Below are 15,779 nucleotides of genomic sequence, written 5' to 3'. Positions count from 1 at the left end.
CGACTCTATTGACAAGAGTTTGAGTAAGTTCCGGGAGCTGGTGATGGACAGGGAAACCTGGCATGCTGCAGTCCATGAGGCCGCAAAGAGTCAGACACGACTGCATGACTGAACTGAACTGAACACTGAAAGCAACAATATAGAAGGAAGGAAAAAGATAGGGCAACACGTGGTTTCTTTTCTTCTGTCTGTTTTGCTCATAAGCGAGATATGCTGGTGAGATATACATGTATCAAGAAGTGAATTAAAGACAATCGAGCTAATTTTGTGCAGTGTTTCTAATGGTTCTGGTAGGAATGAAATGGATGCAAAAGAGGGCAGGAGGAGAAGGGGCGACAGAGGATGAGACGATTGGATGGCATCACTGACTCAATGGACATGAGTTTGAGCAAATTCCAGGAGATAGTGAAGGACGGGAAGCTGGGCGTGCTGCAGTCCATGGGGTCACAAAGAGTTGGACATGACTGAGGGACTGACCAATAGCAACATGTGCATATATGACTTATGAAATATAAATTGTATAATTTCAGTGATTCCACATATAAATTAAAGATTATAGGTAAAATTCATACTAATATTTTAACATTTTAATTTTTCTTTACTTAGAACAACATTAAATGGCAAACAAAATACATCATATTAAGAGAGAGATTTCATAAGAAAGGAGAGAGCTTTATATTTTACTGCCTTTAATAGCGCTTTTACCCTGCTTTGAACAATGGAGATTCCTCCATTTGTATTTTGCCCTGGGGCTCACGAATGAAACAGCCAGCGCTGCCTCTTCCTTAACTCCCTTTACCATGTTCTGCGCTCAGTTGTTCAGTCATATCTGACTCTTTGCAACCCCATGGACTGTAGCCCCCTCCAGGCTCCTCTGTCCGTAAGATTCTCCAGGCACGAATACTGGAGTGGTTTGCCATTCTGGTAGAGCTAAAAACATGGTTTCCCAGCCTCCCTTGCACCTCACAGTGACCATGTGACCACATTCTGACCAATGAGCCATAGTTGCCGTCCACTAGAAAGCCTTGGGGAAAACTGAAATGCTTGGTATGAGGAGCAGATATTGACTGCACCACCTTTTCACTTTTGCTCTCCTTGAATGGCTAACATCCCACTCAAGAGCTACACAGCCATCTTGTGACCATTAAGAAACAAACTGAAGAACAGGAAGCCAAAGCTACAAAAGTTGGAGTGAAAAGTTAAGAGTCTGTGTCCTTGAGGGTCGTTTTGAGTTGCTGAGGCAGCATCAGCAGCCATCAGTCTAGACTTTTATAGGAAAAAAATAACCCCTATTAATTTTAGCCACTATGAGCCTTTCCATTACTATTGTCTGTTCATTATGAGTGGACATAAGGACCATAAACTGCCTGCCTTGCCCAAGGTCTTTCATCAGAAAGAGGCAGTTCCTCCTGTTTTTAGCCCTCTTGTTTCCACCATCAAGACTCAGTGAACCAGGTTCACTGGTCGTGGTGGCTACTCAGTGGCAAAGAAACCGGGCTTCTGTCATGACCAAAGATGATGTGGTTATACAAGAAAAGAATCTTTCCCACCATAGCTTTGACAAGATGGACCCTTGTCTGTCTAGTTCAAGCTATGGTTTTTGCAGTAGTCATGTATGGATGTGAGAGTTGGACTATAAAGAAAGCTGAGCGCTGAAGAATTGATGCTTTTGAACTGTGGTGTTGGAGAAGACTCTTGAGAGTCCCTTGGACAGCAAGGAGATCCAACCAGTCCATCCTAAAGGAGATCAGTCCTGAATATTCATTGGAAGGACTAATGCTGAAGCTGAAACTCCAAAATTTTGGCCATCTGATGGGAAAAGACCCTGATGCTGGGAAAGATTGAAGGTGGGAGGAGAAGGGGACGACAGAGGATGAGATGGTTGGATGGGATCACCAACCCAATGGACATGAGTTTGAGTAGGCTCCGGGAGTTTATGATGGACAGGGAAACCTTGCATGCTGCAGTCCATGGGGTTGCAAAAAGTTGGACATGACTGAGCAACTGCACTGAAATTAACTGAACTGAAGTCAAGCAAATAAAAATGAATTGACAAAAAACTCCACAACCAATGTTAGGGAAAACTCAGTCATGAAGACTTTCAGAGGTGAGTTGTTTTTTTTTCTTTTCTTGTATAACCTTTCTTTTCTTGTATAATCTTTGGTCATGACAGAAGCCTGGTTTCTTTGCCACTGAGTAGCCACCACGGTTGTCTCCCTGGAGACTGGCACTTGTATGATCTTTAGCACATGTTAGAGGTTGGAGAAGGCAATGGCAACCCACTCCAGTATTCTTGCCTGGAGAATCCCAGGGACAAGGGAGCCTGGTGGGCTGCCGTCTTTGGGGTCGCATAGAGTCGGACACGACTGAAGCGACTTAGCAGCAGCAGCAGAGGTCTAGTAATTAAGCACATTCAGAGAAGCAAGAGTGAATGAGGGGCTAAGTCCCTCACTGAGTGAGAGAATACAGGCTGAGCCTTGTTCATCAGCACTACTGTATTAGGACCCACTAAGAGGGCTGCTGCCACCACAGCCTGTGTGTGTCCACAACTGGCATAACAACTTAGAACGTGAGACTTAGTTGTTTTTAACAGAAGGGAGTTTGTTAAAATATAACATTTCCCAGCAATAATCTAGCATTTTATTATTTAGCAATCTCCTGCAAAGGTTACAATAGCTTAAATATTTACCAAGGACTGTTGGGGAGCTCTTGTCTTTCACTAGGAGACTTCATATTGAACCCATTCCAGGAATACGGGTCAGAGTCCTCACTCATCAGTTTATTGCAGGGTCAACCAAATGCCTGAGTTAGCTACATCCTCTGTTCTTTCCCCTCCCTGCTGTCAGCACAGGAAAGACACAGAATCACACTCTGGTTCTTGAGACACAGTGCTAATACTTTGATGGAGGAATTTGAAACCACTGACTGAAAAGATCTCCCTACATAGCTGAATAAGACCTCAATAGCCAGAATATGGTCAGGTGACCACTGCTAGGAACAAGTGAGGCTGGGAGATCAAGCTTTCAGCTTTACCGACTTCTATAGTAAAGGTAGTTAAGACACAGTTTTACAGTAATATACCATGGAAACCACTCACTTAAAGAATTGAAGCAGATTGTAGCCATTTTAAAGCACAATGCCATTCTCAGATGAGCTGGAACAGTAATAGATCCCATCTTGCTGAATTGCAGTGGCAAGAGAATGAAGTTATATTGTGTAAGTGGTAAAGTACTTCACAAATGCAAGATTATTTTGAGAAAATTAATACCTTCTCTCTTTGTATCGCTTATGTGTGAGAGATTGGAAGGCACATTGGCTGTTAAAGTTCAGCTTTTAGCTTAGATTTATGTGATGCTTCAATGAAACCCTCTCCCAAGGATAACAGTTTTACCGTAAAAGTTGAATTCCCGGCTTCCAGGTGTAAACACCACTGCTACTGTGCTGTGCTTAGTCACTCCATCGTGTCTGACTCTCTGCAACCCCATGGACTGTAGCCCACCAGGCTGCTCTGTCCATGGGGATTCTCCAGACAAGAATACTAGAATGAGTTGCCATTCCCTCCTCCAGGGCATCTTCCCAACACAGGCATTGAATCCGGCATTGCAGGCGGATTCTTTACCATCTGAGCCACCAGGAAAGCCCAAAATACTGGAGTTGTAGATTATCCCTTTTCCAGGGGATCTTCCTGACCCAGGAATCAAACCGGGGTCTCTTGCATTGCAGGCGGATTCTTTACCAACTGAGCTACCAAGGAAGCTACTGCTGCTACTAAGAGACTCGAAAGAGGTCTGTTTCCACTTCACAGGGACACTTCAGGAGGCACCTCCCTCTGCTTGGTTAACAGTAGTTACTACTGCACTGAAGTGAATGTCATCCCCTTGTACACATGAACAAGGATAAACCTTTGGCAAGAGCTTGCTTAAACCACATGGAAATATCACACAGGTTCAATGGGTTAGATAAACTGCAGAGCATTTGGATACACTGTGTAATTTGTGCAACATATTCTTATCAGCAGCCCTTTCCAGCTCATCTGTGGTTTACTGGAAACTGCTTACGCGTGGAGTCTGTTTCTCTATATTCTACTCAGAAACAGATAAAATGTTTCAGTTAAAAGGAAAGGTAAGGCAGTACTATCAAATATCCCAGAACAATAAATGCCAATCAAAGACACTTATTCCATCAAGTTCATCTGATTACCTGAAGATGTCAAGTTTAACACCAAGACTTCTACACTCAAGCAGTGTCTGCTTTGGGGTCATCTGTTTTGTTGCTCTAGGTCTTGAAATGAATGAGAGCCTTGAATGCATTTTTTTTTTTTTTTTAAATAAGGGAGAGTGTTTAAGAGTGTCCTAGTGCTAAAGACATTTGACCATAAGCTTGCCCACCTGACTTAGAAACTTAGAAGCTCTTCTAAGTAGCTTACAGAAGCTTGAACCAGTCCACAGAGCTGTGTTTTGATGAAGTCAAACAGCAATGAATTAAAAACAGGGGAAGAAAGGGTAAAAGGCATGAACCAATAGTTCACTAATGAATGATTTTTATACTAGACATAATTGAGGTTGTTCTGGCATAGGTCTTATCCACTGGACTCCCAGTAAACTCCCAGGAAAGGAGAATGTATAGGTCTGAGAGAGGAAAATTGAGTCTTGAAAGGCATCAGATATTAATTTACCCGTGGTCCTATTTCACAGATTTCTACTTTTTCATTTTGGTGACAATTCAGAATGTGTCATAATTAACATTTGCTCACCTTACACTAGTATATGTTATATATTGACCCTATCACATCAACCCAGAGCAGGGGTCAAATGAACTGACAGTAACACATGAGATTCTGCCATTCCAGTTTATTGAAATGAGTAAATTTATAGCTTTCTTTGCATACAGAAAAGTGCACAAGAAAATAAGTATGTACAAAACAATTGTGTGGCTGGTCATCAGTTTCAAAAAATTTGTCTACTTTCAAAAATTCAAACTATCTAGAAATAATTGCCTCCAGTTTAGCACATTTAGGTATTCAGACATATAAAATATTATTTCAAGTCTGTTGATAATAACTGAGTAGAAAGTCAGACATTGCCATACATGATCAGCTATTACCATTCAACATAAAACCATAGGACTTTAGCCTGGACTACTTGGGGCTAATCAATGGAGGTTCGTGAGGCCACCATCTTGTTTTGATCCTGAGCAGTCATCCTCTTCTTCCACCTAAAGATAATATTGTATGTGGTTGATTAACACCCACAAGAACCTGAGCACTAGGGGTCAAGAAATCACATTAGAAACCCAACATAAACAAAATAAAACAAAACTCACTATGGCAAGAACAAACCCTTCAGATCCGTGCCAACAACAGGACTGAAAATGAGCTGGAAGAGTTTCCAAGATTGTGAGGAGACAAACACTGCACACATTAAATTTTTAATGATAACACCAAATACTTGCTCTACAGAATCCACCCCCTCCCCACCACCCATTTATCTTCTGACTGTGAGACTGTGGCATCAAGAAAGCTTTCCAGTTACTTGATAAAGGTCTGGCATGACCCCAAATAAGCACCTAACATGTTTGGCACAATCACATTTAACTTTGATGTGCTTCTCTTAGGAATGCAGTCCTTCATTTCTGAGTTGAGTTCAATTTTTCCTCAACGTGAACTGTTCTGGAACTTCAGCTCAAGAAGATAGCCTCTTATTCCATAGAAAGGATAAAGGTTGTGTGCATTTGCAACTCTAGTTACTGAGATTAGAGATTACTGAGAAGGTAGAGCATAGAGGCTTCAGACCTGTGAATCATTAGATTTTTTTGCCCCATAAAACTCAACTGTTTATGAAAGAGAGAAGCCCAGGAGCAAAAATGACTGAAAAGAGAATTGGAGGGGAAAGAAGAGGAGAGATTAAAAAATGATTCTTCCCTCCTTTGCAATAGCTAGCAAGAGATAAGAGAAAGGACAATCTCACCCTTGAGAGAAAATGAATCTTCAGAAAGAAAAGTTGCATCTTTAAAAACATTCTTAGGTGTGTCAGATTCCAAGGAGATTCTCCTAAGGAGAAATTGAACTTGCTTCTAGTTTACTTTAAAAATGCTCTGTAAGTGACGGTCTGAAGCAAGATTTAAGCAGGTGCCTTGTTCTACAATCTTTAGGTTTAATGCTCTGAAACAGAACCCCCAAACACTATGAACAGTAGGGATTTCAAAATTTATTCAAAACAGTATGATCTGAGGGGTTGTGGTGGCTGCATCGCCCAACCAGAGGGTACATGGGTCACATGGGTTCCAGAAGGTTCTAGGGTCACAATAGACAAGGGTCCACATAGGAAAACTACTTCGCTTACATTCGGCTAGTGAGTTTAGGTTCTTAATTTATTTAAAGCCATAGATTCAGTTTAGCAAAACAGAAAGTAGAAGGTATTCTACAAGTGGGAGAGGCTGCAAGAAATAAGGCAACTGATAATATGTCAAAGCTAGAACAAGGGCAAAAGTCAGGACTTGTCTGCCAATTAGCTTTGTCCTTGACTACCAAGGCCAACCTCTTTGTTTCTCTGGACAGTCAGCACGCCAAGTTCCTAGAGAAGTATGGAGAAGAAAAAAAACCATGGTTAGAATTTTGGGGTTGAATATTTAATGTGGTAAACATTAAGTCATTATCTATGTTAATAATAATATCTCCTAGGACTGATTCAAGAGGATAAAACAACTGATGTAGAATCTGTAATAAAGTGATTAACACAAGTGCTCAATAATGTTAGCTATTTTGTCCCACTGTAGTTCTTCTACTCACGCCCCAACCTACCATTTAGCAGGTTAACTAGAATTACCCTTCCTTCATGACCTAAAGAAGGAAGGGCTTCCAGAGAGAACTCTAGTCAATTCAATTAGGTGCAAACAATCCTCCTAGACTTTTAGTGCATGTTATTCCTTGTGCTTGGTTCATGGGTGCCTCCCTGGGAGAGGAGGCAAGAGTGAGTCTCTGTTAAGGTTCAATATATCATACCATTTTATTAACATTGTAACTCATCTGGATGCTTGCTAAAATTAAGCTTTTCCTCAGCACCAAGGGGGATTCCTCAGGGCTAGGGCCCAGGAATTTGCCTTTTCAATAATCTCACTCTGTAGCCTATTTTATGGAAAAGCATTTTCAGAAAGACTGTAATTACAGAAGTGGAGTGAGGGAGATAATCCAAATTGCAAGTAAACTCAAATCTTATTGTTAGTATCAGACTTAAGATATGTATCTATTTAAAATAATTAAGTTCTACGTGGGTTGAGAGAGAGTTTGGGTCGAGAGAGTTTGGTAGGCCCACGTGAATGGGGGCCAGGGGGCAAAACTGGGAAAAAAAATGGGCTTGGGTTCTTTTCATTCTTCCTATTTTTCTCCTCTTCCAGCTATCCCCTACTTCCTCTAAAATGCAGATAAGCCTCTTCTCCTCCACAAACTGCAATCTTTTAAGATGAGATAAAGTTGTTTCTACTAACTGGTGAGGAAGAAGCACACTCCCATCTTCACTCCCAGATCTCAATCTAAGATGGTGGTGGTGGTTCAGTGGCTAAGTCGTGTCCGACTCTTGCGACCCCATGGACTGTAGCCTGCCAGGTTCCTCTGTCCATGAGATTCTCCAGGCAAGAATACTGGAGTGCATTGCCATTTCCTTCTCCAAGTCTAAGGTGGTAACACACAGTAACTGACTGAGGATAAAACCCACCAGTGGACTCATCTGAACTTGCCTTTCAAGGGGTTATAGGAAGCTGTCACCACTTTGAGATTTAATATCACCAGACAATTTCAGACCAATTGTGAGGCCCTCTCACAAAGAAATGCATATTGAATTGGATGGCAAAAGTGTAATCATGATTTGTTTGGCTGACCTCTTTGGTGGTTTCAGAAGGCCTTCAGAATTTGAAGCTTCTATAGAAAACTGAGTAGTTACTAGGAAACTTTGCAATCACTTCAATATGAAGATCAAAAATCTAGAAGGCTGTTATGTGTTATATGGAGTTTTACTTCTGTACAGAAGTGAAATGTTAAAAACACAGGACAGAAACCTATATCCATGAGTATATTACTATTTTTTTTAATATGTGTAAGAACTCTATTCATAAATACTCAGCTTAGTCATTATTGAATTAGTTAAGCATAGTGTTCCATATCTTTTACTTCTCCATTTCAGAAGAATTTATTCTTTCCAATTCTAAAATTAAAATTTCACCTTTATTCTCTGTGCCACCCTTTCTTACAAAGCCTAAGCTTAGCAGGATCTTCTACTTACAGAAGTTAGGCAAAAGGGTTTCCAAATGGATCTCTATATATATCGGATGATGTGGGTTGAAGAGAAGCCATCTATGGAAACAAAACCACCTAGTCAATAACTGTAATTACAATGATAAGAAAATACCTATAATTAAGACTTCTCAGATTCCTTTAAAAATCACTTAGGTCACAGACTAATCAGATATTGTATGGGTCTACAATGATTTGTGTTTTCCTACTTGTGATGGATATATATTTAATATTTACATCAAAAGCAAGATTCAGAATTATGTTTATTCCCCCAAAATGCAAAATATTATTTTTATGAGCTCAGTAATTTTGCTTTAGGAAATTAAACGTTTGAAAGGTTTTTAAGCATAGTGTTTTGGCTCAATTTTCTTTCAAAGTGCTTTCCCAAGCTAGATTAAGTGAGAGACAAAGGACTTTTCTATATGATATTTGCTTCTCAAATTCAAGAGAGTAGTTCCTGTAAAAATAATCCTTCCCGTTTGAGCTGAGGTTTACACTGCAGTGGTTCTCAGTGATAAATCTTATTCAAATGTCCTTTACCGTCAAAGATACAAGCAAGGTTAATTCAGGAGGTGATAACTCTATGTGGTGTGTACTTTGGAATATCAGCTTCTAATAGTTGGTACTTACAGAGGCTGGTGATGAGTGGAAAGAATCTTTAGAGAAGGGGTTCTCAAATGCATTGTCAGCAGATTTGGTAACTGGCGGGGCACTGTGTCGGGGAGCCGGCTTTGGTAGATCTAGAAGGTGAGAAAGTAGTCAGTAAGCAAGCTTTCCTCCAATGCAAGCACAAGTCCTCCAGTCAGGCTTATCTTAGAAATTAAGTTCCATATTTTTGAAACTGATATTGACCAAACAAAAATTATCACACCAAATACCAGGATGATCACAAGCAAATTCATCCCTTCTTGGAAGAGGAAGCCAGGCACATTCACTTGAAGTGGAAGAGATTCAGAATTTCCTCACTTAAAAGCACCTACGTGGCAAAACTTCATTAAGCCTTGAGGCCAACACAGAAATAAAGGCTTCTAGAAATTCAATGGCAACCCACTTCAGTGTTCTTGCTTGGAGAATCCCAGGGATGGTGGAGCCTGGTGGGCTGCCGTCTATGGGGTCGCCCATACAGAGTCGGACATGACTTGAAGCGACTTAGCAGCAGCAGCAGCAGCAGAGATTCAATTACCTGATAGATTAACTAATAAAAGTACAGCTAGCATTCACATACTGGTTGCATTTCAAGGCTCTTTCTTTCTACCATGCCTTTTAACTTCCCTCGTTAGATGGGTAGTATGATCCATGCATGTCTATTAATGAAAAAAATGAGCCTACAGCCCTACATACCTACCTGCAGTGCTCTGGGTGCCACAACCCATTGAATTTCAATAGCTCTCGGCAGCCCTTTTTAAGAATTGCCACAAGAGGGCAGCACTGGGCCAGTCCTTAGAAATAGCTAACTAAGGCACCCTGTTAACTCCATAAGCTAAGTGGTTAAGTTGTCTCCATAACCCCTGATAGATGAAAAAAGCAAGAGTACAGCTATTAAGGGTCTGGAGAGGGTTCTGAGAGACTCTCTGGATTCATACAACTGAAATCCTCATGGGTGCAGTTGCCAGAGAAGTAGGTAGCTTACCATTGATCTTTCTCAACAGTTGATTAGCGTCCAGGTCATCATGGTCTGCATTCTCCTGAGGAATGCCAACTTTGCTGTTGAAATAATTGGAGAAGGCACTCGAGGTCCCAGAGGAGTTCTGTTCTCCCTTCCTTGCCGGCACAGTAGGTGGCTGCCGCAGTTGGAAGTCCTTAAACATTTCTTTCACTTCCTTGACTTCTCTATCCCCAAGAGGGTCCAAGGCAATGAAGGCATCACTGGGGACATCCTTTGGAGGGCCAGTTCTGGGAGGTGGTTGAGGAGGAGTGGCCAGGAGAGAGGAGAGCATAGAAGGGGGCGGGGTGGACACAGCAGGAGCTGGAAAAACATTGCTCTGAAAAGGATTCCCCAGAGGGCTGTTTGCTGACCATGTATTGGGTGTTATGGATGCTGATGTGCCCCAAGCTACAGGGGGTGGAGAGGAAACTGAGACTGCGAAAGAGGAAGGCTGGTTCCAACCCGGAACACTTGGGCTTGTGGTAAAGACGATTGGCTGACTGAATCCTGAAGGCTGACCAGCCATCATGGCGCCCGGGACCATTGAAGGGGACTGACTGAAGACTAAAGGTGCTGGGCTCCATGGTGCTGCCTGAGCAGATAGAACCGGCACTCCACCTGAAGGAAGGAAGCAGGACAGAGGACTTAAATCAGAAGACCAGCTTGAAGAGGATTCGAGTTCCAGAAAGTCAGCTGTCTGGAGAGCATTTACAGAGAGCATCTACATGCCAACCTTTATTAAGCCTTGAGGCTGACATGGTTCTTATTAGATTAAATCACTCTAAAGATGAACTGGGCTTCCCTGGTGGCTCAGATGGTAAAGAACCTGCCTGCAATTCAGGAGACCCAGGTTCGATCCCTGGGTCAGGAAGATGCCCTGGAGAAGGGAATGGCTACCCACTCCAGTGTTTTTGCCTGGAGAATTCCAGGGACAGAAGAGCCTTGGTGGGCTACAGTCCATGGGGTGGCAAAGTATCAGACTCGACTGAGCAACACTTTCACTTTCTTTTCAAAGATGAATTAGCTGTGGCACATATTCAAATGTTTGTTGTACTTCGAAGCCCTGTTTTTCTACCACATGTTTTTAAACTTTCCTCATTAGATAGGTAATACAGTCAAGTACCAAGTCATAAAAGAAAATGAGCCCTTTTCATACATACATTGATGTAATTCAAACAGCTAGAATAGAGCCTGTCAGTAGTATGAATCTACAGGTTGAGTAAATACATTGACATATATAAGCCATGCTTATTATGAAGTAGTTAATTAAGATAATCCATTGGATACTCGAGTCATTGATGTAATCTCTTCATCTGGCAAATGGCTCAGGTCTGGAGTCTTATGGAGACTAGCTGTTAGGCATATACATTAGGCTTTAGCATGCTTACATCCTGAAGAAACCATTTCAAAGTTTCTTTTCTTTTAAATGTTGCCAAGGTTGACACAGCTATATAAAAGGGTAGTAACATTTGGTTTATGCCAAGATAGTTTTAGACTTTTACGTTCAAAAATGGAGGAAAAGCTGGTTGTCCTAGGAGAGCTGTTTCAAATAAAAGTGCTTCCTGCCATGTGTCACTCACTAAACTCTGCCAGAAGTTAGGAGGGAGAGGAGATAACGTGAAGGAAAAACAAAGACAAAACAAAACAAAACAACTCCAAACAAACAAACAGGAAACAAAAACATTTGCAATGTGAGTAACTACACCTGTCCAGGCATCTGCTCTTTGTGGGGAAATGGCTCCGTCACCAGACCCCTGCCATTGTTGATCTGTAATTAATTAAATCAGTAAAATCTAGGTCTCTTCAGTGCTCACCCTCCTCTTCTTGAGAAGCTCATTCCTGACATCTTGTTCTAATATGTAGGACATTTTCTCTTTTGTGTCTTCCCAAGTGTATTAATAATCCAGTTAAACTGTCACCACTAACAGAAAACCTAGATTCAGCCTCATACTGCTTCACAAATGATGTTCTGCTCTCAAAAACCTACTTGCTTTGGGCTTTGGAGCAGAGCAATTCTTTAGTTATGAACACTTTCTAACCAAAGAAGGAAAAGGCCTTCAGACTTGGGTTAGGAATGTTTTTGTTTCCAGAGGGAGAGATATTTTGAAATGGTGTTCAGGGGCTGATGGAGCAAGATATTCTACCTCGAATTTTCTTAGGCTTGGAGCTTGGTGTTAATTGATTCAGCTCTGTCGTCACAAACCCCCTCCATCTGACCATCAACACACAAGGTGTACTCATGAAGAGTGAGTGGCTTTAAGTGGTGGCTCATTTTATTAAATTAATATGCTTACTTTTGAGGTGAAGAAATTGGGTAGAAGAATATTAATTATTAAAATTGGGAAGGTCACAGTGTGCAATAGAGACCAAAACTCAGGCATACCACTGATTCCAGTCCCTACCCTCCTGTTCTGTCTCCTTGACATCAAGGAACAGAACTATATTTTTTATTGGAATGTTAATTAAAATGCTTATTTATTATTCTTGGCCACACTGTGTGGCATGCAGAATCTTAGTTCTCCAAGCAGGGATCAAACCTGTGCCTTTGCATTGGGAGCACAGAGTCTTAACCATTAGACTGCCAGGGAAGTCCCTCAAATACTTATTTACATGTATACAGAAATTAGACTTCATTTACACCAAAGAATATGCACACAGGCAGACCTTGGAGATATTTCAAGCTTGTTTCCAGACTGTCATAAAAGGGAATATGACAATAAAGTGAGTCAAGCAAGCTTTTAGGTTTTCCAGTGCATATAAAAGTTATGCTTGTATTATACTATAGTCTAGTAAATATGCAATAGTGTTATGGCTAAAACAACAAAGTACATACCTTAACTTAAAAATAATTTATTGTTAAAAATGTTAACCATCATCTGAGCCTTCAGCAAGTCATAATCTCTTGGCAGTAGTAACATCAAAGATCATCAATCACAGATCACCATTTGAGAATAAAATGTTTGGAATACTGCAGAAATTACCAAAATGTGACAAAGAGACAAGAACTGAGCAAATGCTGTTGGAAAAATGGTGCTGATACACTTGCTTCACTCATGGTTGCCATAAACCACCAATTTGTAAAAAAAAAAAAAATTCACTGTCTCCAAAGTTCAATAAAATGAAGTGTAATAAAACGAGGTATGCCTGCATTCCTTTTACAACCAATCAAGGGAACAGTTCTCTTAGATTCGATAATACAGGTTTCTTGAAGTAGGTTGAGTTTAAACAAAGTTATTGCTATCATTTAAAAAAAATAATTTAAACTTTATTAACTGAAGCCAGAGTCACTCACTAATAATTTACTCCAGTTGGATGTACAAATTGGGTAAAACTTTACCGTCTTTCAGCTTGGATGACTTGCCTTCCCTTAGGAAAATGTGTAGCTTTGGTCACAGATAGTATTAGTGGGAGTGGTGATAAAGGAGAAAAATATATTGATATTTGCCAGGAATTAAAGACTTTCCCTGGTGGCTCAGACAATAAAGAATCTGCCTGAAATGCAGAAGGTCTGGGTTCAATCCATGGGTAGGGAAGAACCCCTGGAGAAGGGAATGGCAACCCACTCCAGTATTCTTGCCTAAAGAATTCTATGGACAGAGGAGCCTGGCAAGCTGCAGTCCACGGGTTCACAAAGAGTTGGACACAACTAAACAACCAACACTTTCACTTTCTTTCTTTCAAAGACTTTCCTAGTGTATACTCAGGCCAGCTTCATTCCCATCTACCACATGTTGTGTTTCCAAGATATTTAAGGCCCTGCTGGAGAAAGTAAGGAAAAAGAAAGTGTGGGTATAAAAAGTTAATTTTATTAACTTCCTGATGCTATATTAAAATACAGGGAAGCTAGTCAAAGCTTTCTACAATACCCTTTCCCCACCCCTGTTCTCCAGAGGAGATGGTCCCCTAGCTTGGTCCAGCGGAAGCCAGACCTACAACCTTCCATGGCTTGGCTGAGGATCCCTGCGAGTGGACAGGGGCTATACTGTAGGGTTCAGTTTGAGTCCCAAGTTCAAACTTAGAAGAATCATCAGTATTCGGCAGTTGTATACTCCAAGGCCTCAACAAGGGCACCTAGCGAAAAAGCTTTACTTCATCTGCATAAATTAATAGTTATAGGGTCCAGCTGTGTTTTCAGGCTGATTTGTTAAATATTGGCTGTGAAAAATTTTCAGGGCCTTGATATCAGACTACAAAGCTCTGTGATGTGATCTCATCACAGGCACTGCAGGCAAGCTCTCTACCTTTCTGCAGGGAAAGCACCAACCAGCTTCCCCTTAGGGGTGTAGGAGAAAGGGCTGCAGAAACAGAAAGACCCCAAGAAATCTGAGGTGCCTGGGGAGAGTTTCCTGATGGTGTAAATGCCAAGCAGGGACCTGAAATGAGCTGGCTTTCACACCTGCAGGGCTTGCAGCCACTCAGCAGTTGGGAACCAATTCCCTGTTGCCACCACACTCCAGATATGATTGAACTGATATAATATGACAGAATCAAAATATTTTCCTTTGCAGGAAAACAGCAGGAAGAAAGAGTCCTGATAACAGACTCTGCAGGAGGCAGAGAAAGCCAAAATCCCCGGTCAACTTTTATAAAATAGGGGAGAAAGGCCCCTTCATTTATAGCCCTCCTTAGCTCTCTCAAGAGACAGAGTCTATTTGGGGCTTGTGGAGTAGGAAAGAAGTAGGAAAACAAACAGAATCCCCAGTAGGACAGCAAAAACCATTGTCAGAGTTTCTAAAGAACTGTTCCATGGAGGCAGGAAAGAACCGGAGGTGGTGGGCAAAAAGTAGCAGGACCAGCTCTCAGCCACGTGGCCTTTCCCAGAGTCCTGCCACAGAGGGGCTCAGTGGTCCATGTGAGCTAATGACATGGTTTTGAATGCTGCTGGTTTTGACAGCAGCAGCATGTCTTAGGTATCTGATAAAATTCCATCTCTTCCATTATTTCTGTGTTCTTTTCACCTTCAGGTTTCTGTACTGTAGACTTATCTTCTAACACTACTAAGCCACACAACTAACCAGAATATCAGCAAGGAGCTACTAAGGCTTAAGAATTCAGAGACCGATCAGGATACATGCCTTTCTCACACCCACCACATGCCGAAGAACAGAGCTGCGCTCAGAACCCTGCACTTTCATTCAGTGACTTACACTTGACTCAGATTTCACTTACATCCCCGTCGAGGTGCGTATCCCTTCCAAGAGGGGCATTAGTTTAACAGGGGATAATAGGGCTTTGATTTAATAATGACAAGATTACATGGAAGACATGCATGTTATTACTTTTTCAAATGGAGACGATCTCAACCCCATTTCTCCAATGAAACTGGTTTGAGCTTCAGAATCCCTTACAACTGTCTCCAGTAAGCCATGACTAGTTAGTTCAGGTAGGTGCAACACTTGGAAACAGATTTCTTCTCACATGCTAACTCAAGGAGCCCATTCCAGTACAAGTCAAGAGTTCCGAATGGAGGTGGATTGTAAGAAGTAAAAGTGGAAGAAACGCTCCCTAGGATGCTCAAATTATATGCCCCAGGTACTCCTATGGATATGAAGTGCTTCCTCCTATGAATTACCATCTGATGAAAGTAACAGAGCCAAACCTAACTCCATCTCTAAACACCTACCTAGACCCGGGAGGGGCCCCAATGGGGCAGGAGCACTTGTTTTGAAGAGATCCAGAGGGTTGGTCTGTAGGGTTGCAGGTTGTCCTGGAGATTGTCCTGGAGGTTCTGAGATGGGAGGAGCAAAGATGTCTGCTGCAAGTAAGTCTTTTGCTGGAGACTGATGGGACAGAGAGGGATATGGAGGAGTTACTCAGGAACAGTGAAATAAAGCTCTATTCGGTTTCCTA

The 15,779-nt window shown here is 41.6% G+C and overlaps 1 protein-coding gene across 5 annotated transcripts in view; it reads right to left on the bottom strand.

Annotated features, from left to right (window-relative positions):
* Positions 1 to 4,831: 4,831 nt before the first annotated feature.
* Positions 4,832 to 15,779, bottom strand: part of DAB2 (DAB adaptor protein 2) — a 60,252-nt gene continuing 49,304 nt past the window's right edge. For 4 of the 5 annotated variants that reach the window (XM_059878690.1, XM_005221592.3, XM_015459082.3 and 1 more), the window contains 5 exons: positions 15,553 to 15,709; positions 9,915 to 10,547; positions 8,915 to 9,024; positions 8,274 to 8,344; positions 4,836 to 6,572 (listed from right to left, as the gene is read on the bottom strand). In XM_059878690.1, the coding sequence (XP_059734673.1) occupies positions 8,279 to 8,344; positions 8,915 to 9,024; positions 9,915 to 10,547; positions 15,553 to 15,709 (966 nt within the window). In that variant the 3' untranslated portion in view covers positions 4,836 to 6,572; positions 8,274 to 8,278. Of the gene's footprint in view, positions 6,573 to 8,273; positions 8,345 to 8,914; positions 9,025 to 9,914; positions 10,548 to 15,552; positions 15,710 to 15,779 lie in introns of all 5 variants that reach the window. The other variant, NM_001193246.2, reaches the window with a different exon arrangement.

This window comes from Bos taurus, chromosome 20 (assembly GCF_002263795.3).
Source record: "Bos taurus isolate L1 Dominette 01449 registration number 42190680 breed Hereford chromosome 20, ARS-UCD2.0, whole genome shotgun sequence".
Classification (NCBI taxonomy): domain Eukaryota; kingdom Metazoa; phylum Chordata; class Mammalia; order Artiodactyla; family Bovidae; genus Bos; species Bos taurus.
The sequence above is the reverse complement of the archived record's forward strand: the minus strand, read 5'-3'. Positions and strand labels throughout refer to the sequence as shown.